General features: G+C 57.3%; 1 protein-coding gene across 1 annotated transcript; it reads left to right on the top strand.

Annotated features, from left to right (window-relative positions):
- The first annotated feature begins 1838 nt into the window (after positions 1-1838).
- Positions 1839-24458, top strand: LTBP4 (latent transforming growth factor beta binding protein 4). Its single transcript, XM_027855297.1, has 35 exons — positions 1839-1880; positions 2130-2193; positions 2411-2544; positions 2643-2725; positions 2952-3070; positions 3338-3412; positions 7299-7496; positions 8172-8452; positions 8536-8638; positions 8930-9004; positions 9155-9277; positions 9662-9826; positions 10355-10519; positions 10687-10815; positions 11057-11191; positions 11303-11428; positions 11671-11790; positions 12096-12335; positions 13434-13559; positions 13651-13770; positions 14315-14446; positions 14539-14664; positions 14909-15031; positions 15127-15258; positions 15614-15745; positions 17652-17777; positions 17897-18043; positions 18759-19025; positions 19174-19245; positions 19611-19739; positions 20070-20216; positions 20550-20702; positions 22264-22677; positions 23456-23608; positions 23889-24458. Exons 1-35 carry the CDS (start codon positions 1839-1841, stop codon positions 24041-24043), a joined length of 5031 nt encoding a protein of 1676 aa, XP_027711098.1. The 3' UTR covers positions 24044-24458.
- The last annotated feature ends 418 nt before the right edge of the window (positions 24459-24876 follow it).

Here is a 24876-nt window from a genome sequence, read left to right as displayed (position 1 = left end):
TCGTCCGGGGTGGAAGCCCAGGCCCTATCCCCAGGTTTTGGGTAGAGAGAGTGGGCTGTGCCTGGCTCTTCCCCACCCCGCCCCCTGCCAGATCGGCCCCCGCGCTCCGCTACAAAAGGCCAGGGCTCCGGCTCCCGCCTCTGCGAATCCGCTTAGTAACCCGAGCTCAGCAGTGCCGCGCCGCGCCGGGGCGGGGCCGGGAAGGGGTTAACCGGCAGGCCCGGGGGGAGGGGGCTTCTCCAAGGGTTTTTTCCTCCAACTCTCCTTCTCCATGGGGGCAGCAGGGCCCTGGGACTGGCAACCAAAGGCCTGGCCGTACTGCCCCCCACTCCACCCCACTTTTCTATCCCTTTCCCATCCTAGGGGCCTGAGAGCCCGTGGGTCTGGCAACCCCCTCCAGGAGAGAATGGAGCGGTCTTGGAGGGGTGTGGAGGAGGGGGTGCGCCTGCGCAGGGGCTGGAGGTGGAAGGGGAGGAGGGACGCAGGGGGTTTGGGGGCCCCGGGAGCCTGGCCCCAAGCGCTGAGCCGGGGCCTCCGGGAGGGCGGCGCCACCTTGTGGAGGCAGGAGGGAGTGCGTCTGGGGGGCCTCGGGGAGCTGGTGGAGGCTGGAGGCTAGCAGCCGAAGCTGTGGGTGGTGATGCCCAGCTGACCTCGGCCTCTCCTCCCTCTGCCGACCCTCTGCTTCCAGCTCTGCAGCTGCCTGCCGCCGCTGCTGCGCTGGGCGCCCTCCACGCCCGGGCCCCTGTTCTAGAGGTGAGTGCCCTCCTGGGGCGGAGGTTGGACGGGGCGGTAGGGGTCGCGTGGGCAGGGGCAGAGCTCTAGGGGCACTCTGTCTGAGCTTCTGCCTCCGTCTCTGGGATGGCACTGGGCGCGGCGCGGGGTGGATGAAGGCTGGGTTGACAACGCTCCTACCTCTGGTCCCGCGGAGCCCGAGGGGAGAAAGGTGCTTGCTCACATAGCCCTGGTCTCTCCCCTGCAGCTCCCTGTTGGTCTCCGCAGTGCCCACCAGGGGAGCAGTGTGGAGCTCCTCAGCTGTGCCCCTGTCGGCCCAGCTGTCGGGCTGTTCGGGCTCCCCGGGCCACAGCGGCCCCCGCCCCTAGCCCCGTGCCCGTTACCCGTAGAGAGGCCTCCCTCACCTGGCAGCCGCTGACGTGAGTGCAGACTGGGGGCTCCCTTCCTGACCCTAGTCGGTGCTGCCCTTGCCTCTGGTTGTCCGTCTGTTTCGTTTTTCTCTCCTTACTGGACTGGCTGTCCCATAGTGACTGTGGTTCCCCACCCTCCCATTCCCCCAGTTCTCTCTGCCTCTTGGGAGTCGCTGTCTCTCTCCGGGTCTCGACTGACTGGGTTCACCGATTAGAGGTGTTCTCTGGGTCTCTGCCTCCATCCCTGTCTTCTTCAAGAGGCTTCGTGGTGTTTGGGAAAGGAGGCTAGACTCAGAGTAGAGGACCTCGGGGCAAGCAAGTCCCAGTCCTTCTATTTTGGCAGGTACTTAACCTTCCTGGAGCTCGGTTTCCTCGTCTGTAAAATGAGGGGGTTAGGCTAAATTATCTTTAAGGTCCTTTCCAAGCCATAGATTTTATGCTTTAGAATGTTATTGTATTGTGTCTCTGTCTTCCTGTGGAAGACCTGGAATCAGTACTCGGATCTCTTCCTTTCCCCCAAGTGGTGAGGTCTGTCTTCTCACCGGGGCTCTCTCGCTTTACACGTGTCATAGATATCACTACGTCTGCTCTCCTTCATCTCTCTGTCTCTGACTCTTCCCCAGCTCATCTTTATCTCTCGCTTTGTCTCTCCCTTTCCTTCTCCCCCTCTCCCCCTCTCTCCCTCCTTTCTACCACATGTTGGTCTCTGGTGTCTTCCCTGTGGGCGGGCCCCTTTCTGTGAGTCTCATCTTTCTGTGGGTGTCTTTGCTCCCCCCACCAGTCTTTCTGTATCTAAGTTGTTCTGCCTACGTATCTGTATCTCATCGGAGTGTCTATCTCGGTCTTGTTCTCCTGTCTTTCCTCCCTAAGCCTCTTTCTCCTCTTACTGCCTTTCCACCTTTTCCAGGCTCTGTCTCTCTCCATGGTTCTATCTGTATGCCATCTGCGTCTCATGTCTCTGAGTTGAATTCTCTGTCTCTTTGTCAGTCACACTGTCTTACTCTCCAGCCCTATGTCTCTCATCTCTTTCTCGGTCTCCTTTGCTCTCCAGGTTTGTCTTTCCCAAAATCTCGGGTGAGACAGTTTTCCTCAGTCACCTCTTGGTATCTCTTGCTTTCTCTGTCTCAGAGGAAAGCCTCCAGCTTTGGATCCTGGTGGCCCTCTTCCCTTCCCCTCTCCCCAAGTCTCTGCCTCCCAGGCTCTCTATCTCGTCTGGGTGTGTCTGTCTTTTTAATGCCTCCACAAATCTCTGGCTCCCCCTCCCCCAGATGATATTCTCAGTTTCTCCATGTTTGTGTCTTCCCCCTTCTTAGGGGGAGAGGCAGGGTGGGATGAGGACTCTGCGTTGGCCTTTCCAGTCACAGTCTCTCGCACCCGCTCCCAGGTCTCTCAGCCTCTTGGGGTCCGTGTCTGGATTTCTGTCCCCTGCTCTGTCTCTCTTTCTGTCCTACTCACTGCATATCTCTGACTGTGTCATCCCCAAGTCTCTGTTTCCCGAAGGTCTCAGTCCTCTCTTTCCAAGTCTCTACTGCCAGGACTCTGTGCCATCTGCTTCTCCACCGATCAATCGCATCTCTTTGCAGGTCACTAGATCATTCTTTGCCTCTGTCTTTAGTCTCTGAGTCTGTCTCTGCCTCAGGTCTCTTGGGGTATCCTCATCCTTCGGGCAGTGCCTGCAGGGGGCGCCTGCCTTAGCCTCAATGGGGAGGAGGGGGGAAAGCTAGTGGGTGCGGTGGGGGTTTTGCCCCAGGAGGAGCCAGGGGGCGTCCTCCCGGCCCCGGCCTGACTGCTTCCCTTCCCCTCCCGCAGGCTTCAGGAGGCCCGGGCACTGCTGCAGCGCCGCCGACCCCGAGGGCCGGGACACAAGGGCCTTCTGCGGCTAAGCCGCCAGCTGGAGAGAGTGGCCGCTGCTCCTGCCCGGGCCCCCGGTAAGCGTTTCGGCCCCTCCTTTCTTCTCCCCCGAGACCGATAAGGCCGTCTGGTTCCCACGCCCTGCATTGTCCAAGGGGAAACCCCAAGGGACCGGGCGTGCTGGTGGCGCCGCTGTCCCGGGCCTGGGGTGCCCTCTTGCGGGACTCTGGCGATTCTTTTCCCCAAGCCTCAGGGGGCCCAGCGCTGGAGATGGAGTGGGGAGAGGGGTCTAGGGGCCAGGCTTTTCACGCCCTCCGCTTAACTCTCTCTTTTCCTTCCCCCAGGGCGAGAGCTTAGGGTCCCTGGCATCCGGCCCCTCTCCCAAGGTGGCTCCGTGACAGCGGGAGTGGGGGAGGGAGGTAAGGTGCCGGGGGAGGGAGATTGTCAGGGAAGATGATGTCCAGAGCCGCTGACCCACGGGGCGGGCGGTCCAGGGAACATATCCTACCCCCACCCATTTAACCCTTTCCTGGTCGCCAGCGGGAGGAACTCGGAGTCCGAGCCCCGCTCCAATTCTCAAGGGAAAAGGCAGGTGGGAAAGGAAGAGGGGTCCCAGACGGGCCCCGTTGGCTAGGGAGCGAGGGGCGTCTGGCGGAGCCCCCAGTCCAGACAACAAAGGGGATTGTGGAGCTGCGGCGCTGGTGGAAGGGTCTGGTCTGATATTTCGGGACAGGGGGGAACAGAAGAGGAAGTGGGGATGTGTGTGAAGGAGAGACCTGGCGGTGCAGCCAGAAAAACTGGGAGCCCTGCCTCCCCCTCCGGGCTGGTCCACCTTTCATCAGTGCCCCTGCCTTCAGCCTCTTGAAACATCTGTAGCCCCAGAATCTTCTCCAGCTGTGCCCCCCTGCTGCCAGTTTCTTCCATCAGCTACAGCCCTCTCGGTCCCCAGATGTGCCCTCCTCAGAGCGCTGTCCTGCCCCCGACTTCTTAGTCCAGCAGTGCCCCGTCCACTCGACCCCAAATGTACCCCCTTACTGCCTGGCCCCGCCGGGACTTGGTCTTCCAACTGTTCTTAGTCTTCTTTGCAGCTGTGTGGGCCGGCTTGGAGCGGAATGGGGGGGGGAGTAGATTCCAGGTGTGCGCCCCTGGGTCAGCTACTCAGCTATCCGTGAGCCTCAGGAAGCGCCTGTGGGATCTCTGGAGCCCCCACCTGTTCCCCCCCTCCCAACCACTTGTTGCAGCTGGACGGGACTGGGCTTGGCCTGGACTGGGTGTGGGGTAGGGGGAAGGAGTGAGGAAGGGGAGGGAATGGGTTGAGGAAAACAGTGTGTGTGAGTGGGGAGGGGGGCGGTGATCAGGCCCGCGCTCTCCCCCGCGTCGCACACAAACATTGGTGTTGGCACGGAGCCCGGCCCCACGCGCCCCCGCGCGGTTGCCAAAGAACTAGGAGGGGGTTGGCCCGGCTGGGTTGGGCTGGGCCGGGCCGGGCCGGGCCAGGCTGGGCCGGGTTGGGCGGGGGCGCGTGGGGCCGCCCCCTCCCCGGTCCATCCCCCTCCCCTCTGTTCCCCTCCCTTCCCCTCCTTTCTCCTCCCCTCCCCTGCCGCACTGCGCAGCGCTAGCTGCTGTCTGGGCTTGGGCCCCTCCGGCGGGCGGCAAGGCAGCTCAGTGCGCAGCTATGGCGGGCGCCCGGCAGCCCCGGCGCCTCGTGTTCCTAGTGCTGTCGCTGCTGCCACTGCTGCCCGGCCCAGTCGCCCGGCCCGGGCCCCGCGAACGGCTCCGAGTGCTCTTCACCCCGGCTGTGTGCCGCCTACGCTGCACAGGGAATCGCTGCGTGCCCCACTGCGTGCGCGCCAACACCACGAGCGTGGAGAGCGGCTCCCCAGGCGGGGCAGCACCCGCGGGGCCAGGCTTCCGAGTCTGTGAGTGCCAGTCCAAGGACGGGGCCGGGACTGAGGGACAGGGAAGGGAGCTGGGAGCCTCACAGGGGAGGGAGCAGGGTGCCCCTGGATGGATCAGTGATATCCCTAGGGGAAAGGCACAGAAGAGGGAGCCGGACACCCTTTGCCAGGGGCAGGGAACTACACAGAAAAGGAAGCAGGATGCCCGTGGAGAGGGCAGGAAGCCACATAGTGGAGGGGCACAAGAGAGTCAGTTTCCCTGCTCAAGGTCGGCCCGGAGCCTCCAAAAAGGGAGGGAGCCTTCCAGAGCCGAGAGGAGGGCAAAGGGTGCTCCCTAGGTGAGAGGCTAGCATCCCCAGAAGACACAGGGGAGGGAGGGCGTCCAGGGAGCCCCTTCGAGGTGCAGACTATGGGACACTGGGGAGATGGGACTGCGCACCTCAGAAGGGGCCTCCTGTATTAAAGTGCTCCTTCGAAGCAGCGCCTGGGGACCCAGGGGGAGAGCCTGGTTCTCCCGACTAGGAGATGGAACTAGGTGCTCCCTTCAGGTGCCAGCTAGGTGTACAGACAAGGCCTTGGTGGTCGGGTGGGGTGGGGAGTGACGACTGTACAGTTCCTGGGAGACAGCAGGGGTCCTTTAAACTAAGAGGAAATCCAACTATACATGGCTCCCCACCCCACCTGTTCCTCTCAGTGGAGGGCAGGGGAGGGGATGAGGCAGTATTGACCTAGGCTGGACACTGGACACCTGCCCCTGCTGGGCCACCCTTTTTCCCCCAGGCTTCAATTCCCCTCAGCGAGACGTCGCTCAGTCTAGCTGTGCCTCGGATTGCGGACTGAGGGGAGAAGAGAGCCTAGCTCCCCTATTCTGAGCCTCGACCTCTACCCCAACTTTGCGCCTCTCCCCATCTCCTCACTTGCCCCCGGGGGTGGCCCCCAGCCTCAGAGACTGCGGCAGCCGGCGAGGAGGGAACTGGGGGCCCCCCGGGCGCCGGGAACAGGCCAGGCCTGGCCCAGCTCCAGACCCGGCCGGCGTGAGCTCATCTCCCGCTTGGCCCCCGCCCCTTTCCCCCGCCCCTGCCTCACAGACCCAGCCCGGGGGGCCCCGGGGGAGCCAGGCATTCAGGCCCACGATGCCAGCTCTCGTGCCAGGGGCTGATCCCTGAGATGGTGCCAGGATCCTCTGGCCTCTTGCCTGAGGAGGCAGGCGCAGTCGGGATGCTTGCAAGACCGGGCCTGACCTTACCAAGACCCCGGCATCCTCGGCCCCCAGCCCCTCCTTTCCCCCTCCTCCCAAAGGGGCGGGAGGAATTGGCATTACCCCCGAGGAGCGCCCCGCCCATGGCGTGGGCCTGGCCCGTGGGAGCGGGGCTCTGCTGGCGCCAAGAACAACGGGGAAGAATTTCCACCGGACCCCTCCCGCCCCTGCGCCCGCCTCTCCCCCTTCCCTTCCCCTGTGAGACCCCAGCTTACAACACCAACACGAACTCTAATCTCCAAAACTGAAATCTCTGCCCACAAGACCTTGGCTGTAGTCTTGTCCCCTCTCATGTCCAGAGAACCCCTTACTTCCCTTCCCCCTCTTTTCTGTGAGATTCTCCCCCCTACCCCACCCCAGCAGCAAAACTCCTAGTCCTAGGGCCTCCTCCACTCCCTGAGACCTAGGACCCCAGAGTTCCGCCTCCACTCCGGGCTTGGCTGGCCCCCGCCCGGCCCCACCCCACAGCTGTCTCCAGCTGTTGCCGCTGGCGGCTTCGGGGGCTCCCGTGGGGGAAGAGGCCGGCGGGGTAGAAAGGGGAGAGAGGAAGACTCAGAGCAGGACCCGCCCCTGGTCCCCCGGAGAGCCAAACAAACAGCTGCCCGCAGCTGGGCACAGCTGGGCATGGGCTCCAGGAAGGCGGAGGCAGAAAAGCCTACTTTTTGGGTGGGGAGGGGATAGAGTTGCACTCCTCAAGGCCCCCATGCTGAGCCAGGGGAATGCGGAGCCCCCCATCGCGTTTGTTTACCCGGCCTCACCAGTGGAGGCACCACACCCGAATGTCCCTGCGTGCGGGAGCTGGGCCTGATGTCCCATATGGGGACCACGCGCTTCCCCTCCCGGGGTGCCGCTGGCGGGGAGAGCTAAGCCGTAAAGTGGGGTGGAGGAGGAGCAGCTGAGGGAAGAGGACATTTGGATTGTGTGTGGGGGGACTGTTGAAGGGGACGCTCAGCTTCTCCGAAGGGATGGAGGACAGTCATTCCTGGTTCCTTGAGGAGCAGAGGGAATAGTTGAGAGAAAGGAAAAGATGGGTTCTTGGACAAAAGGAGGGGAGAAGTGAGAGAAAGAGGTTTCTGTGTTTTGCTGGCAGAGGGAGGCGGGGGAGGAGCGGACGCGTGACTCGCTCCTGCCCCTTCCATCCTTTCCCAGTCTTGTGTCCACTCTTGTGCCACAATGGGGGTGTGTGTGTGAAGAAGGACCGCTGCCTTTGCCCCCCGGACTTCGCGGGCAAGTACTGTCAGCTGCCTGCCTCCCGCACACGTCACGAGGCGCCTCCGCCTCCCCCACCTGGGGTCACCAAGTCGGTGTACACGCTGCCCCTGGCCAACCACCGGGAGGAAGAGGACGGTGAGGGGAGGGGAGGAAACGCACGCCCCCAACTGGGCAACCCTCCTGAGTCTGGGAAGCGGGGCGGGAAGCGACAGGGCTCTCTTGGGGGGTGCAGTGGAGACAGGTCGGGGCAATGAGTCTGGGCCTGGCTTCTACCCTGGATCTCCTCCAGACACGTGTGGAGTTGGCCAAGGTCTATTCTTCTCTGGGCCTGAATTGAGCTATCTGCAGGGCTAGATGAAAAGCATCTATGGTATGATGTAATGGAAAAAAGAGCTGCATTCGAATACTGGGTGCTTCTCTGGGCCTCAGTTCCCTCATCTGTAACGTGAAGGGCTTGGACTAAAGGATTTCCAAAGTCCCTTCCAGATCTAAATGCTCTCTTTCCAGCTTTCATTTGTGTGATTTTAAAACCAGATTGATGCTTTTGGGTGGCCTCTTCCCAGTCCACTGGTCTCAGTTTCCCTACCTGTGAAATTTCTTAAAAGTCCTTCCTAGCTTTCCATTCTTCTGACTAGAATCATTGTCTCTCCCATGCTCTTTCGTGGGTCCCCGCATACCTCCTCTTCCCGGCGGGACTTAGGCTTCCCCTCCTAGACCGTCTCCCGTGGGACCCCATCCCCCACCCCGACTGTGTTATCGCCTAGTTCTAGCTCCGCAGAAGCACTCACTCTACTACCCCCTAACCCCCAGGCGTGGCCTCCCTGGTGAGCGTGCACGTGGAACACCCCCAGGAGGCTTCAGTCATTATCCATCAAGTGGAGCGTGTGAGCGGCCCGGGGCCCAGTCTGGGCCCCGAGGAATCGGAGGCTACGGGCCAGGGCCAGGCCCGGGCCTCGGGGGTGCCGTCGGACCGCGCCGCCTTGTACACGGTGCTGGCCCAGAGCAGCCCCCGGGGTGAGGAGGAAGAGGGCGGCGGTTACACTGACGCCTCGGGCTTCGGCTACTGCTTCCGACAGCTCCGCGAAGGCGAGGTGAGCCCTGGACCTGGGACCCGCGAAGGGTAGGTCGGCGCTGGCTCCTGGGCGAGCTGAACCCCTTCCTTTGTCCTCTGCAGTGCGCGTCCCCCCTCCCGGGGCTAAGAACTCAGGAGGTCTGCTGTCGAGGGGCTGGATTGGCTTGGGGAGTTCACGACTGCCAGCCGTGCTCCGAGCACCTAAGTAAGAAGGAATCTGGCCTGGATTAGGGAAGAGCCCCTCTGTCCCCCTCCCTCCCCTCTCCCACTGCCCAAGAAGGCGCAAGCACACTGAAGAGCGCCAGGTGCTAAGTCTCTCCCTCCTATCCAATCTTACTCCCTTCTGGTGGGTGTTATCTGTACTAAAGCCACCCCTTTCACTTTTCATCCCCTCAGGCCTGGGGGAGGTCGGTTCTCATCAAGTCCCGCCTCGACTCTAATCTCAGTTTCTCTGGCCTGGGGCCAGGCTAAACTACACCCTCTCCTGTTTCCCCAGGCAGCGTAGGCCGAGTGGGATCCTCAGACGCTGCCTGCCCCACTGGCTTTGAAAGAGTCAACGGCTCCTGCGCCGGTGAGGGGGCACTCGAGCGAGGCGGGGCATGAAAAGATTTCCGGGAATGGGGCTGGTCAGCGCCTGGAGAACGGGGACGGGCGTAGGGACACTGGACCCTACCCACTCCACCAGGCCGGCCTGCCCCCATTTCCCTGTCCCCCTTCCTAGATGTGGATGAGTGCGCTGAGCCAGGGCGGTGCCAACACGGGGAGTGCGCGAACACTCGAGGCGGCTATACGTGCGTGTGCCCCGACGGCTACCTGCTAGATTCATCCCGGAGCAGCTGCATCTGTGAGAGACCCCACCTTGGCATACTCTGCTCCTCCCTCCCGGCCTTTGTACTTCAAGACCGCCTACCCCTAAGCGAACCCTCAACTCATGATCTCCGCCCCACTCCTTTCCAAAGCCCTAGCCTGCCCCCTCCTAACCTTTCCCAGTTCAGATCCAAGCCCGCCCCTCCGAATGCCACTGTGTGCTCAGTACCAGGATTCTCCTCTGCTAGTCCAAAGCCTTGCCCCCTTTTACCTCTGCTCACCCAAGCCCCGCCCCCATTCCCAAACCCTTTCTCCCCGCTCACTGCAAGCCACTCCCTTCCACCCAGCCTCTACCCACTCGTCTCCCTCTTCCCAAAGTTTTCCCTCTGACCACAGCCTCTGGTCCCCGGCTCTTCTCTAGCCCAGCATGTGATCTCAGAGGCAAAGGGCCCCTGCTTTCGGGTACTCAGGGCTGGAGGCTGTTCGCTGCCCATCCTGCGCAATATCACCAAACAAATCTGCTGCTGTAGTCGGGTGGGCAAGGCCTGGGGCCATAGCTGCCAGCTGTGCCCACCTTTTGGCTCAGGTGGGCCCCAGGATTCCTCTGTATCCTGGTCTCTGTATCCTCATTCTATATCCTGCCCCCCCCCCCCCAACTGTTACCTCAACCTCCAGCATTTTCCAAATCCTCTACCATCTATCTTATTCTGACTGCAAATACCCACACACTGAGGGGATGCCCTAACCTGTACAGTCACACGTCTTACACTCAATCCTGGTACCCTGGCCCCTAGGTCACCCAAATTCCACTTTCTGGATAGCTCTGCATCCCAATTCCCTTCACATCTCATAGACTGGACACTCACACAACTATCCCATCCTCTTTACCCAGCAGTACCCCCTAGGATCCATATTCTGTACACCTTTGTGCCTAGGGGCCCAGCACTCCCCAAATCCTACACTCTGCCCTCACATACCCCAACTCAATAGCTCTGCAAGTCCTACTCTCTCTGCCTGCCTGTCTTACTGACCTGCATCTCTCTGTCTCTCTCAATTTATCTTTATAGCACTTTTTCATTCTCTCACCTTCCCACTTTTCCAATTTCTCCTACAGAGGGTTTCAGGGAGATATGCCCAGCTGGACCTGGCTACCATTACTCAGCCTCTGACCTCAGATACAACACTCGCCCCTTGGGCCAGGAGCCACCCCGAGTACCCATCAGTCAGCCTCGGATACCTCCACCTGCCACCCCAGCACCCCCAGTCTGGGCCCCTACAGGTAAGCTCTGGATATTTGGGCCTCTCCATCCACCTCAAACTAAGTGATACAGGCAAAGATGGAGGTAGATGAGTAGCAATGGGCACTGCTGGGAAATGAGAAGAAGGCGTGGATGGCATCAAGTGCCCATAATCTTGACCTGACCTTTCACCTACTTCCCTGTCCAGTTGTCTGGAGCTACCCACCTACCTCCCGCCCAGAGCCCAGACCCAGACCCCGGCCTCAGCCCCAGCCTAGACCTGAGGAGCCTCTACCCACTGTCCCCATCCAGCCAATCCGTGAATTCCCTGAAAGAGGTAAGGAGCTGAAGATGATAGGTGATCTGGAATGGGAACTTTATATGGAGAAGGGACCAGAAGGTAAGATCTTGGGAGAGAGGAGGAGATTCTGGAGGCATGAGGAAGATCTGAGGGGAGAGGGGAGAGAGAAGCCTATTCAATGGGGAAGGAGACAGAGAAGAGTACATTTCAGGAGAGATTAAAGGGGAGGCTTGGCATCAGAGCTGGGCAACATGCTGATCACTGGCTGGTCCACCAGGCCCAGTGGCAGGGGGCGTGTGTCAGCGGAACCCCCAGATATGTGGCCCAGGGCGCTGTATCCCCCGCCAGGGTGGTTACACGTGTGTGTGTGACTCGGGCTTCTGGCTCAGCACCCATGGAACACACTGCATTGGTGAGACTGGGGACCAAAGGGGGAAGGATGGAGAACCCTAGAGGAAGGAGGGCCCATCACCTCTGACTCCTCTGACTTTACCTCCCCTCCCTGTCCAATTCTCTGGGACAGATGTGGATGAGTGCCGCCAGGTACCCCGACCTTGTACCCACGGGCGCTGTGAGAATTCAGCAGGCAGCTACCGCTGTATCTGTGCCCCTGGTTTCCAGGCTAGTCCACAGGGCACTGAATGTCAGGGTGAGTCTTTGTCCCTCTCCTTCTCCCAAATCTGGCAGGATAAACACTTTGCCTTCTCCAACTGCTCTGATCAGCTCTGCCCACAGGCACAGATCTTGGGGGTCTGCATGGGGTTGGGGGGAGGAGCAGGAAGACGTGGGGATGCCCATAGGCAACCAAGCCTAGGCCTGGCATGCAAGCTAGAATTGTTATCCACTGCTCACTTTTGATCCCTGGCTCTCCCCAAATCCTTGTGCCTGAAGATGTGGATGAATGTGTCCAGCAGCCCTGCACCAATGGGCGTTGTGAGAACACTCCTGGCAGCTATCTGTGTGTTTGTCCAGCTGGGTACAAGGCTGCTCCCCATGGAGCTGGCTGCCAAGGTAAGGGGGTGGGGGAGAGAAGAATCAGCACACAGCTGGACAAAGGGAACAGGGGAGGGAGGCTTAGGGTCAAGGGGATATGGAGGGTGGAGGATTGGGCTTGAGGGGCAAAGTAGAGGATTGGGAGTGATCTTTGAGGAATTGGACCCCACTTGGGTGCGCTCGGAGTTGAGAGTCAGGGGGTGAGTTTTTGGGCTAGCCAGAGGAATCCCACAGGCTCTTTGGGGGCAGAAAGGCTTCCTTAGGTGTCCATGTGGACTGGTGGCAAAGTGGGACCCTAACACCAGTTACGTCTCCCTTCTCAGACATCAATGAATGTGCCCAGAGCCCAGGGCCCTGTGGCTGGGGCCACTGTGAAAATCTGCCTGGCTCTTACCGCTGTTCCTGCCCACCTGGCTTCCAAGGCCCTGAGTGTGAAGACATAGATGAGTGTGCCCGGGACCCCCCTCCCTGCGGGCCTGGCCGATGTGACAACACGGCCGGAAGCTACCACTGCGCCTGCCCAGCTGGCTACCGCTCCCATGGGCCTGGCGCACCATGCGTTGGTATGGTTCTTTTTCACTGACCCTTTGGCTCACTGGTACTATGCCCTACCCCTTCCTCTCCCTCTATTATGTGGAGGGGCTCATAGATTTAAGAGCTCGGAGGGAACTTAGAGGTCATCTAATCCAACTTACTCATTTACAGATGAGGAAACTGAGTCTCATTTCCATCATGTGACTTGCCCAGAATCACACGGCTGGCGTCAGAGGCAGGGCTTGGACCCAGGACTCTTGACTGCAAAGTCAGCTCTCTAGTCACCCCTCCATGTTGTTTCATTTCTTCCCTGTCCCATCTCCTCCTGATTTCCTGGGCCAGCCCAGCCAGCCCTCTCCCATGCTTCAACCTTGGTTCCTCCGTCTATAAAATGGGGACTTCATGGACTTGAAAACTTCCAGTTCTGAACTCCTGCTGAAAAGGAGACCAAAGAGGGCTCCCTGACACTTGCTTAGCTGTGTAATCCTGGCCAAATCCCTTCAGATGTCTGAGCCTCAGTTTCCCTATATGTAAAACGTAGATAACGACTTTATAATGCAGTGAGGGTAGAGCTTGGTAAAGCTTAAGATAAGCTATTTTGTAAGGGGCTCCCGTTGGTAAATATGGGAGCTGGGATTCGAAACCATATTTCTCGGCTCCAAAGCCAGTCTCTTCATTACTGTCATACTGGCCTCAATATCACTGTCTGTAAGATGGTGGGGAGGGAAAGAGGCAAGATGTACTTAATAGTTGCACCTTGAAGGAAGGAAAGATTTCAACCAGTAGGGATGAGGATGGAGTATGTTTCAGGCAAATTCCTGAAACTGAAGACTGGGAGATGGAATAGCATCTTACTGGGAGTTGGGGATCTATCTGGCTTCTAACTTCTTGCTCTGTCCCTGACCTTCGGTGTGATTCTGGGAAAAGCTCTTTGCTTCACTGAGCCTCAGTTTCCCTATCTGTAAAATGAGAGGGATGCACTAGATGGTCTAACAAGGGGTCATTTTGTTATGATGTAGGGAAGAGGGCGGTGGCCAACCTCAGCAAGACCCTGTAGTTGTGCCTGCGGTTGGGGCTGGGGAGTCGCTAGGCCCTGTGCCTAATCTGTGCCGCTTCATATCCCGCAGACGTGGATGAATGCCAGCGAACCCCGTCGCCCTGCAGCTACGGACGCTGCGAGAACGTGGATGGCTCCTACCTGTGTACCTGTCCCACTGGCTTCCGGCTCAACGCCGCGGGCCAGGCTTGTGAGGGTGAGGGGGCAGGACGAGGAAGGGGAGGCGTGGCTTAGGCGCCCAGGGGCGGGGCTTATGCCCTTCACTTGCTCTGTTCCCTTTCCCCCAGACATAGATGAATGTGAAAATCACGTGGCCTGCCCTGGGCAAGAATGTGTCAACTCGCCCGGGTCCTTCCAGTGCCGGGCTTGTCCCGTCGGCCACCGATTGCTCCAAGGGCACTGTGCTGGTGAGACTGGTGTCCCAGGACTTTTTTCACTCCTAGCTCACCCAGCTGGCCCCTGACGCTTGTCCTTCTGATTTACGGCCCTGAGACACATTCTCCCCCCACCTCCCATCCCTCTGATAGGGAAGACCTGAAACAATCCCCGCACACCCTGTGACCTGAACCCCAGACTTTCAGACTTCTGATCTGGGGACCCTGTGACCACACACCCCCAATCCCTCCGACGGGGCGTCCCTGGAATATCTGTCCCCACCTTGTGATCTGGACCCCGGACCTTCAGACCTCTGCACCTGACACTTCTCAGTTCCTCCGATGGGGAGGTTCTGGAGCACCATCCCTCACCTGGACCCCAGACCTTCTGACCGAGGTGCAAGCCCGTCGTCCTACATCTCTCCCGATCTGGGAAGCCCAGGCCCCATGACGCCGTGGATGGAATCAAACCCCCGTATTCCTTCACTCACTCAGTTTGTACTTTAGGCCTTCTCCCCGCCCCTTTCTCAAATTTTGGGTGCCCCAAGCCTCACACCCGGGCGTCCGTCATTTTCAGACGTGGACGAGTGCAGTTCAGGTGCCCCCTGCGGACCCCACGGACACTGCACCAATACGGACGGTTCCTTCCGTTGCAGTTGCGAGCCTGGCTACCGGCTCCCACCAGGCGGGCGATCCGGTCCTTGCGCAGGTGGGCGGGGACACGGGGAGTGTCTGGCTGGCCGGCAAAGGCCCGGATCTCTCCAGCCCTAACCTTCACCCTTTCCCTGCTGCCTTCCCTAGACGTGAACGAGTGCCTGGAGGGAGACTTCTGCTTTCCCCACGGGGAGTGTCTCAACACCGACGGCTCCTTCGCCTGCACGTGTGCTCCAGGTTACCAGGCTGGCCCCCGCGGATCTTCCTGTATCGGTACGCCTGGCCCTAGAACAGAAGCGGGCTTTGGAGGGACTCAGCCTGGAACGTGGCAGGGTGGTATTTAGAATGTGGGGCATCGCAAACGGGGATGGGGTGTAACATGTACTTAAAGAACAGGGGTCTGGGACCGGGAGAGTGTCAGAAGGGGTTGGTGGAGAAGATTGGGTGGGATAAAGCAGGAGGGCAGGGGTGGTCCGTCCTTGCGCTTCCTTCCGAATCCTGTTGCCCTGTCCCCTAGACGTGGACGAGTGCCGGGATGGAAGCCTGTGCCAGGGAGGCCTTTGCACCAACACGGACGGCTCCTTTGAGTGCGCCTGTCCTCCGGGATACCGCGCCAGTGCCGACCTGACCTCCTGCAGCGGTGAGCGCCCATGCTACCCCCTTTTCCCTCAAGTGTTGGGCCTTTAGCATCCCCCGGTGAGTGACCCCTTTCTGGGTCTGTGCTGCCTTCCTCAGATGTGGACGAATGTCGTGAAGGAGGGTCAGCCCTGTGTGGGACCCAGCGCTGCGAGAACTCCCCAGGCTCCTACCGCTGCGTCCGCGACTGTGACCCGGGTTACCACGCGGGTCCCGAAGGCAACTGTGATGGTGAGAGGACCCACCGAACCCGCGCGGTGGGTTCAGACACCTTTCTGTCCTCAGGCTAGCCAATGTCCTCCTCCCTGTGCCCGGGGATGCAAGTGGGCTGGGGGCAAACGGGCTGAGACGGAGCAGGTCGCGCCGCCCTGGCCCTGACGTTCTGTCTCGGAGGGTTCCGGTAGCCTGCGGTGTTTGGTCAGAATCCCAGCGGAAAGGGGACAAGGAGTGACCGCCTTGTGTGGTCCGCTTCTGCGCACTCGGGCTCTCAGAGCTGCGGGCCGCCGATCCCTCTGCTGGCCACGAGGGGGCGCGCCGACGCCCGTTTCTCTGCCTCCTCTTCAGTACTCTGTTCTTTTCCTCGCAGATGTAGACGAGTGCAGAGAATACGGACCCGCACTGTGTGGGGCCCAGCGCTGTGAGAACACTCCGGGCTCCTACCGCTGTGTCCCCTTCTGCGACCCGGGCTACCAGCCCACTCCCAGCGGTGGCTGCCAGGGTAATACATGTTTGTGGCATGAATGAACATATGAGGGATGCTGGGTAACTCCTCGCTCTCTGAGACTGTTTGCCCATCTGTAAAATGATGAAGGTAGACTGAGTGGTCTCTAATGCCACTTCTAGTTTTAATTCTTGGGGCCAGGAGGGGAAAAATGGCTGGGCAATCTTTTTTGTGGGGTAGGGAAGGAAATAAGCAATTATATAGTGTCTATTGTATGCCAGGCACTATTATTACCCTATCTTCCAGCTGAGGAAACTGAGGCAAAGGTGAAACCCAGGGTCTCATAGCTAGTAAGTATCTGAGGTCAGACCTGACTCTATCCACTGGGTTTGTAGTCAGGAGACCTGGGTTCAGGTCCTGACTCAGCCTCTCACTATGTGTGAACTTGGGCAAGTTACTTGGTCATCCTGATCTGTAAAGTGAGGCAGTTATACTAGACAACAGAGGCCAACTCAATTCATCAAGCACCAATTAAGCACCTACTGTGTAGTCTGCTTGGGTGCAGAGGTTAAAATGTCAAATTGAAATTATAAATATATAAATGAAACTGTTCCATCCAGAGCTAATTCTGTGGGCCTAGGAATACCTGTTTCCCCTAGACCAAGTTCTTCTATGTTCCAGACTAGCTCTGGTCTCAGTGTCTTCCCTGAGGCCACTGTGCCTCACCTCGGTTCCCCATGCTTCACCCAGAATAAGAATATGTGGAGAGAAAACAAAACTACAGCTCTTTGTTGATGATATGATGGTGTGCTTAGAGAACTGTAGAGAGGAAATTAAAATAACTAACAACTCTGGCAAAGTTGCAGAATATAAGATTTCTATATAGCAGTCACCAACAAAACCCAGCAGGAAGAGCTAGAAAGAGAGATTCCATTCAAATTATTACGAAAGCTAAGAGATACTTGTATCTTTTTATACTTGTATCCCAAGGTGCATCCAGGAACTATATGAATCTAAGTATAAAACATTTGTTGCTGAAATAGATAGCCCTAAATAACTGGAGAAAGATTTATTGTTCAGGGGTAGGTCAGGCCAATAGAATAAAAATGACAGTGGGAAGGAAAGGGGTCTATCAGTACCAGTCTCAAACTATGCTACAAAGTAGTAATTACCAAAATGATTTGATGTTGTTATTAAGTCATTTTTCCAGTCGTGTCTGGCTCTCTGTGATCCCATTGGGGGTTTTCTTGGCAGAGATACTGGAGTGGTTTGCCATTTCCTTCTCCAGCTCATTTTGCAGAAGAGGAAACTGAGGCAAACAGGGTTCAGTGACTTGCCTAGGATCAGACAGCTAGGAAGTATCTGAGGTTGGATTTGAACTCATGAAGATGAGTCTTCCTGACTCCAGGCCAGGCACTGTATCTACTGCTGTTCCAAATGATTTAGTACTAGTTTAAAAAAAAAGGGGGGGGTCTATGCATTCTCCAGTTCTCTCCCTACTGTAGGGCCTGGATAGGGCCCCCCAACCCCCAGTCCTCTAGACTTATTCTGGCTCATAAGGTCCTTTCCCAGTAGGATTTTCCAGTGTCCTTAGGTAACTTCCACACTTTTGTCCTGGGTTTTCTCCTGTCTTGGAGAATTTCCTGATAAGATAACTGTTAATCGTTCAATAGATTTCGAGCCAGGAGGGACCTTAGAGGATGTTAAGGCCAATCCCCTGATTTCACAGATGAAGAAACCCAGGCCAAAAGAAATTAAGTGATATGTGACACAGGCAGAATCTGGGCGTAGGTTTTCCTCGCCCTAAGTCCAGTGTTCCATCCATTATAGCACATGGTGCCATGTGATGTTGGTGCCATGTGATGCAGGTGCCATGGGGGGCCAGTCCTTTCTCTCCCAGTCCCAGAGTCCTAGGAGTGGGGAATGGGTAGGAATCTATGTAAAATTGCCGGTTTGATTGCAGATGTGGACGAATGTCGGAACCGCACCTTCTGCGGGGCCCATGCCACGTGTCAGAATTTGCCAGGCTCCTTCCAGTGTCTCTGTGACCAGGGCTATGAGGGAGCCAGGGATGGGCGCCACTGTGTGGGTATGACGAGCCCTAAGGGTTGCTGGAGGGAGGAGATCCTGGGGGTGGGGTGGGGTGTGGATACACGTGGGTGTGAGGGAGGCTGGTCCCTTGACTCCTTCCTTTCCTACTCCCCACAGACGTGAATGAGTGTGAGACCCTCCAGGGCGTGTGTGGGGCCGCACTGTGTGAGAACGTAGAAGGCTCCTTCCTCTGCGTTTGCCCCACCAGCCCTGATGAATTCGACCCCATGACTGGGCGCTGTGTTCCCCCAAAACCCCCTGCAAGTGAGTGTCCTTTCTCTCTCTGTTTAACTGATGCTTGCAGCAGACCCCTGTGGGTGTGCAGCCTACAGGAGACTAAACCAACTCGTTCAGTTGGCCACAAAGCTGTCTGTGCTGCTTGCTTGGACCTCCTCTTCAGTCATTTCACTTGTGTCCTACTCCTCATGACCCCATTTGGGGTTTTCTTGGCAGAGATACTGGAGTGGTTTGCCGTTTCCTTCTCCAGCTCATTTTACAGAAGAGGAAACTGAGGCAAACAGGGTGAAGTGACTTGCCCAGGGTCACCCAGCTAGGAAGTGTCTGAGGCTGGATTTGAACTCTTGAAGATGAGTCTTCTTGCACTATAGCGCCACCTAGTGGCCCCTTAGGGCTCTTAGCAAGTAAAATAAATAATCAGCAGGTGGCCTTGAGGCCAAAGGAAAGCTAGCTGTGTGGCTGTTCCCTCCCCGGACCCTTTCTGTCTCTAAGATGAGGGGGCTGGCCCTGCCGGCTCTAAAAGTCCACCATCCGGTAAGTTATCACAACATTGGCTCCTGTCTTGTCCAGCTGCACGAACATTTTGATGTGCCCCTGTGGGCCATTGGTTAAATTAGGAAATCAGGAAAAAAGGTCAAGCTGAGACCCAGGCCTAACCTGGTGAGATTCCTGATCAGTGGGGGACATGGTATGTTTTTATTCTGGGGCCTTGACAAGAACCTCCCATTTTCTCCTTTCTCAGGGTCGAGTCCTCAGCTGCCCTTGAGCCCAGGGCTCCCTGCCCGACTGCCACCTCTACCAGCTCCACCTCGTAGACCCACGGCACCAAGGCTGGGCCCTGGCCCTGGGGCTAGCAGCGGGCGAAGGGAGTGTTATTACGACACCGGGGCCCCTGATGCCTGTGACAACATCCTGGCGAGGAATGTCACCTGGCGGGAATGCTGCTGCACCGTGGGCGAGGGCTGGGGTAGCGGCTGCCGCATCCAGCAGTGTCCAGGCCCTGAGACAGGTGTCGGGGGATGAGGAGGCTGGCAGAGAATGGGGGCGGGGGGCCAGACCAGTGAGGAGGTGGGAGGGGGGCACTGGGTGAGAGAAGGGAGGGCTGGAGATGGAGTCCAACCTCTACAAGTCACCAACGTACCCTTCTCTTTGCCCAGCGGAATACCAGTCTCTGTGCCCACATGGCCGGGGTTACCTGTCCCCCCCGGGAGACCCCAGCATCCGCAGAGGTGAGTCTTTTGGCACGGTGGAAAAGGGTAATGGATGCTGAGTTAGTGTCCCCTCCTGCTTTTTACTCTTTGAATGACCTTGGGTAGATCACTTCTTTTTGGGCCTCAGTTTCCTCATCCCTAAAATGAGGCCTGATGAGATGACCTCCACAATCCCAGCTGGCTCGGAGCCCATGGGTCCCATGAGCCTGCTCCCACCCTGATTTCTGACTTTCTCCGCTTCTCCCAACGGCCCTTCTACCCCAGCTTCTGGCTCCTGCCAAGGGCTGACTTTGTGTCTGCCCCATTTCCTTCTCAGTTTCTCTCTGGGCTGTTGGGTGGGATGAGGTTGGTGGAAGGTGGCCCTGACCCCCTCCCTTCCACAGATGTGGACGAGTGTCTGTTGTTCGGGGACCAAGTGTGCAAGAGTGGGGTGTGTGTGAACACAGCCCCTGGCTACTCCTGTTACTGCAGCAATGGTTACTACTACCACACTCAGAGGCTGGAGTGTATAGGTAATGCCCCCTCCCAATGCCAGGGAGCCTTCTAGGAGTCTGGCCTTCGTGCTTCCTTCAGAAGAGGACTGGGCAGGAGAGGGCTTCGGAAGGGGTTGGGGCTGACCTTCCCCATGAAATCCGTCCAGAAGTCTCACTTTTATTCCTTCTGATGCAGCAAGGGAGGTGATAAAATGGGGGATTAGGGGGAAAAGCTGAGGTCAAATGCCACCGCCCTGTCCTTCTTGGGAGGCCTAACCTCCATCCTTTCTGCTTGAGCAAAGGAGATGAGCTGTAATGTGGAGGTGGCATCTCTGGGCTTCCCTCCTCATCAACCCCATGTCTCTCCAGACAATGATGAGTGCTCGGATGAAGAGGAGGCGTGTGAGGGAGGCCAATGTGTCAACACTGTGGGCTCCTACCATTGCACCTGTGACCCTCCCTTGGTGCTGGATGGCTCCCGGCGGCGCTGCGTCACCAATGACAGTCAGAGTTTGGGTAATCCACGGCCCTCATCTCACCACTGCCCTGGGGTAGAGGGAGGGACAAGTTTCCTGTGTGGAGAATGGAGACCGTCCTCTGTAGCGTTCTCCACTCAGGGTTGGGAGGGAGCCCAGGCCTTGGGTGTGGAGCTCATTCTGGAAGAACCAAAGAGGGAGGGGTCGTGAGGACCAGACTGGGGACTAGGCCTGGAAGGCAGGGAGAAGAGAGGAAGAGACAGATCTTTTGGAGGAACTGACAAGGGATAGGAGGGTGCTTCCAGGGCATGAAGCAGGAAACAGGGCCAGGCAAATACCTTCCTTCCTTTCTTCCCTCTGCACCCCTATTCAGATGACAACCTGGCTGTGTGCTGGCAGGAGGTGGGACCAGACCTGGTGTGTAGCCGCCCTCGACTAGACCGGCAGGCCACGTACACTGAATGCTGCTGTCTTTACGGGGAGGCTTGGAGCATGGACTGTGCTCTGTGCCCAGCCCGAGACTCAGGTACTGCCTCCTTGCCCCTAAACCCTGGGGCTTACCCATGCCCTCGGAGAATTCATTTCTGGATGGCAGGAAGTCAGCCAGGCTCGGGCAAGGAGAAGCCTGGTGGGTGGTCTATCGCCTTGGGCACTACCTGCCACCTGGTGGCCATTGCTGGAATTACAGGCATGGCTCCCAAGAGGAAATCCCATTATCTCAGAGCAAGGAGGCCACCATTCAAATCATAGATTTAGAGCTAAAAGGAACCTTAGAGACCCCCAAAATGTACATGTGAGGAAACTGAGGAGAAGACAGGGTAAATATGCTCAATTGTCATGCGGATTTTAAGTGGCAGAGCCCAGTTTTGAACGCGGGTCATTACTGTTGATAACAAGTATTAATCGTTAGCATTATTGATTGTTAATAGATAATTATAGCATGACATATTACTATAATTAATAACGGTGTTGATGTTTGATATTATCATTTATTGTATTTAGTGTTTATTATAATATTAATTATATTTGTATATTTATTATTTAATAATTAGTTGTTCAGTCGTTGGCAGCTGTGTCTGATTCTTCATGACCCCATTTGGAGTTTTCTTGGAAAAGATACGGGAGGGGTTTGCCCTTTTCTTCTTCAATGCATTTTACAGATGAGGAAACTGAGGCAAACAGGATAAAGTGACTTGCCCAGGGTCACACAGCTAGTAATTGTCTGAGGCCAGATTTGAACTCAGGAAGATGCATCTTCCTGACTCCAGGCCCGATGCTCTATCCACTGCACCATCTAACTACCTGTTAATAATTAGTCGTCATCATCAATAATATTATCAATATGCTGTTATATCACAATAGTATAATGTGTTGCTATAATTCATAACATTAATCATTAATACATTCTTGATGACATTATCGGTTATATTAATTATTAATAATATTGACCTGAGTTCCAAGGCGGGACTTTCACGATGTTCATCAGCATTAATATATTTCCCTCACAATAACCCTGTGAGATAGAATCCGTATTCCCCCCATTTTCATTGGCTGAGAGAGACTGTTAGGGACCTAGGATTTAGGTACCTAGACCAGTGTAATCACAGTTTGGCACCCAAAGGAGGACCACATGGCAAATTACATATGGGAGGTGAGATCTGAACCCAGGCCTTCTGACTCCAGAATCTGTGTGCCTACTACCATCCCACCTAGTTCATAAGATCAGAGGATTTTGAACTAGAAGGGATCTTAGAGATCTAATCTTATGCTCCCTTTTTATAGATGTGAGCACTGACGTTCAGAAGGGATGCCCTAGTTTACACCAGTCAGTGACAGAATTATTCGTTCTATGAGATGGCTTTTGGGGAGGGGAAGGGAAGGGGTGCTGGGGGAAATGATGGTGATATAAAAAACCAAAAGACATTAATAAAAAATTATTTTTTAAAAAGGCAGTGGAAGTGTTAGGCCTTGGCCTAGCACTCAGGCTCCTGGATTCCCAGCTCTTTCTCAGGTCCCAGGCAGAGAGAAAGAGCTGAGGACTTGAACGCTGATCTGGGCCCTTTGGCCTCCTTCCTTTGTTCGTCCAGATGACTTTGAGGCGCTGTGCAACGTCCTTCGCCCACCAGCCTATGGCCCAGCCCGCCCGGGAGGCTTTGGGATCCCCTACGAATATGGACCAGACTTTGGACCAGGCTATGGAGGTCTCCCCTATGGACCGGAGCTGTACCCACCCCCACCCCCACCAGTCCCTGGGCTGGGCTATGACCCTTACCCACCTCCTCCGGGGGCCCTGCCTTTCCCTGGCCCAGGCAGCCCCTATGGCCCACCACCCTTTGAGGTGCCTGACTTTGACTCGGTTGCTGCCGGGGCCTATGGGGATTCTGGAGGCCGCCCACCTCTAGACTCTACTGCCCGATGGCGCTATCGGCCCCGGGACACGGGTGGCTCCTTCCCAGAGCCTGAGGAGGAAGAGGAAGAGGAAGCTGGAGCCCCCTATGCTGGTGAGCACCCCCTGAGTACAGACACCAGCACGCTCATGGGCTGTCTGAGGCAGCTGGACGGCACCACTCTGGGCTTCCCTCTGGGGTTATAGGGTCCTGACCCATGCAAGAGAGGCATCTGGTCCACCCTGACTCAGGAAGGGCCTCCTTCCACTCCTGCCCTTTATGGCAAACCCATCATTCGTTGCCACCTCCTCAGCTCCTCCCCACCTTCTCCTAGGAATCCATCTTCCCCCTCACTAAGGACCAGAGTCCTCCAGCATCTGGTCTCTGTCGGGATCTCCGCTATCTTGGCCACATCTGTGGGTTCCCATTTATCGGCCTGGTCCAAGGGGGCAGCCATGACGCAAAGAGCTCCCTGTCCTTGCCCACCCACCTCCTCCGGAGACCCTCAGTGAAGGATCAGTCAGTCACAGGATTAATCAGTAGAAGGGAAGACTGCCCCCAGCTAGCTAGATCTGCTCTTTCCTTTTCCACATCATCGGAAACGAGTCCTGGAGAATGGAAGGAAGGTGCCCAAGGTCACAGCACTGTGACCTCCCCGTTTTTTACCAAAGCTCTGAAAGGGATAGTCGGTCAGTGGTTAAACACTGGTCTGGTGATTCCTTCCTCGGCCCAGGCCCTGGGCCTTCCTCCTCCCGCCTTCCTCCCGCCACACGTGTATGATGCCCAAGGCTGGGCCTCGTTCCCACCCATGCACACACAGACGAGCTCTCTCATCCTGGACGGGCACGCAGTCAGGGCGTGGCCCCATGATGTTTCCCACCCCTCCCCCCAGCTGCGCGCTATGAGCCCTTCGAGGGGCTGCAGGCTGAAGAGTGTGGCATCCTGGACGGCTGTAACAATGGGCGCTGCATCCGAGTCCCCGAGGGCTACACTTGTGACTGCTTCGATGGCTACCGGCTGGATATGGCCCGCATGGCCTGCGTGGGTGAGCTCGGGTGGGGGAGCTGGACAAAGGACGGGGGAGGGCGCACTGCGGCAGAGGCCCCGCCCCGCCCCCCAGATCCTGAAGGAGGCCGAGTGTGGAGTGCCGGGCCCCTGAGGGTCTAGTTGTCTGGGTTCCCTTTCCTTGGCACCCAAGAGGTCTGGCTCCCTTAGGGAGGTGGTGGCACCGGACTCCTGGGTCCTAGAGGTAGCTAAGCCAGGTTTTTTGGGTGAGGAGCCCTGAATGTCCCGGCACTCAATCCATCCCGCCTCTCCTCCTTCAGACATCAACGAGTGCGAGGAGGCGGAGGACCGGACCTCGCTGTGCGTCAATGGGCGGTGCCTCAACTCTGATGGCTCGTTCCGATGCGTTTGCCGGCCGGGCTACATGCAGTCTCATCAGCCTCACCGATGTGTCCCTGCCCGCCCTCAGGCCTGAGCTGGGTCTTCCCGCCCGCCGTGGACCTGAGCCGGAGAAGGGCTTGGGGTCGAATTTGAGCCCGAGCCCCAGGGCGCTTGCTTCCATTGGGGGCTGGGCCCATTCAACATGGCTGTATACCCCCACCCCGCTACACTGCACACGCGTGTCCCATCCCGCACACACGCTTTGCCTCACTCCTCTGCTCAAACGCACGGGACACATGACTGGATGGAGAGATGGGCAGAGGGTCAGACAGATACCACTCCCGACACATGCCCTCCACCTCAGCCCAGGGTCCGCAGCAATCCTTTTCCTCTTCCCCCTAAAGGAACTGTGAGGCCCAGAGGCATGAGTACCTGGGTCCTGGCTTATACCTCCCCTCCCTAACCCCTGAACCTCCCCACCTTTTTTTTCAATAAATTTCCTTTTTCCACCTGTTGTCTCATGGATGTCGCCACAGCCCAGTTCAGAGGGAAAGAAGATGTGACCTTGGGCTTGGAAATCCCGCAGCCCTTTTTGCTAAGAGAGGGCCACCTGTGACCTTGCCGTCCACTTTTCCTTTGGGCATGTCTGCAGCACCTTCTCTGAATGGTTTTTCGGTGACTCTTGGAAGCCATCTCTCTGTCATGGGATGGGTCTTCATCAACTCATTCTTAGTAAACACCTATCGGGAGTGATAATCATCATCATCATAGCTAACATGTATGTAGCTAGGTGGCGCCATAGTGCATAGAGTACTGGTCCTGGAATCAGGAAGACTCCTCTTCATGAGTTCAAATCTGGCCTCAGACACTAGCTGTGTGACCCTGGGCAAGTCTCTTCACCCTGTTTGCCTCAGTTTCCTTGTCCGT

The sequence above is a fragment of the Vombatus ursinus genome, unplaced genomic scaffold, assembly GCF_900497805.2.
Source record: "Vombatus ursinus unplaced genomic scaffold, bare-nosed wombat genome assembly UNPS02010822.1, whole genome shotgun sequence".
Classification (NCBI taxonomy): domain Eukaryota; kingdom Metazoa; phylum Chordata; class Mammalia; order Diprotodontia; family Vombatidae; genus Vombatus; species Vombatus ursinus.
Note: the sequence above shows the minus strand (reverse complement) of the source record. Positions and strands in the feature narration are given on the sequence as shown.

What these genes read in the sequence shown, in the direction of transcription:
- LTBP4 (XM_027855297.1), top strand. Translation starts at nt 1,839, where the DNA reads ATGTTGGTCTCTGGTGTCTTCCCTGTGGGCGGGCCCCTTTCT. An exon ending in CCGCGGATCTTCCTGTATCG is followed by an intron (nt 14,665 to 14,908) that starts GTACGCCTGGCC and finishes CCTGTCCCCTAG; the next exon opens with ACGTGGACGAGTGCCGGGAT. An exon ending in GGCCCGCATGGCCTGCGTGG is followed by an intron (nt 23,609 to 23,888) that starts GTGAGCTCGGGT and finishes CTCCTCCTTCAG; the next exon opens with ACATCAACGAGTGCGAGGAG.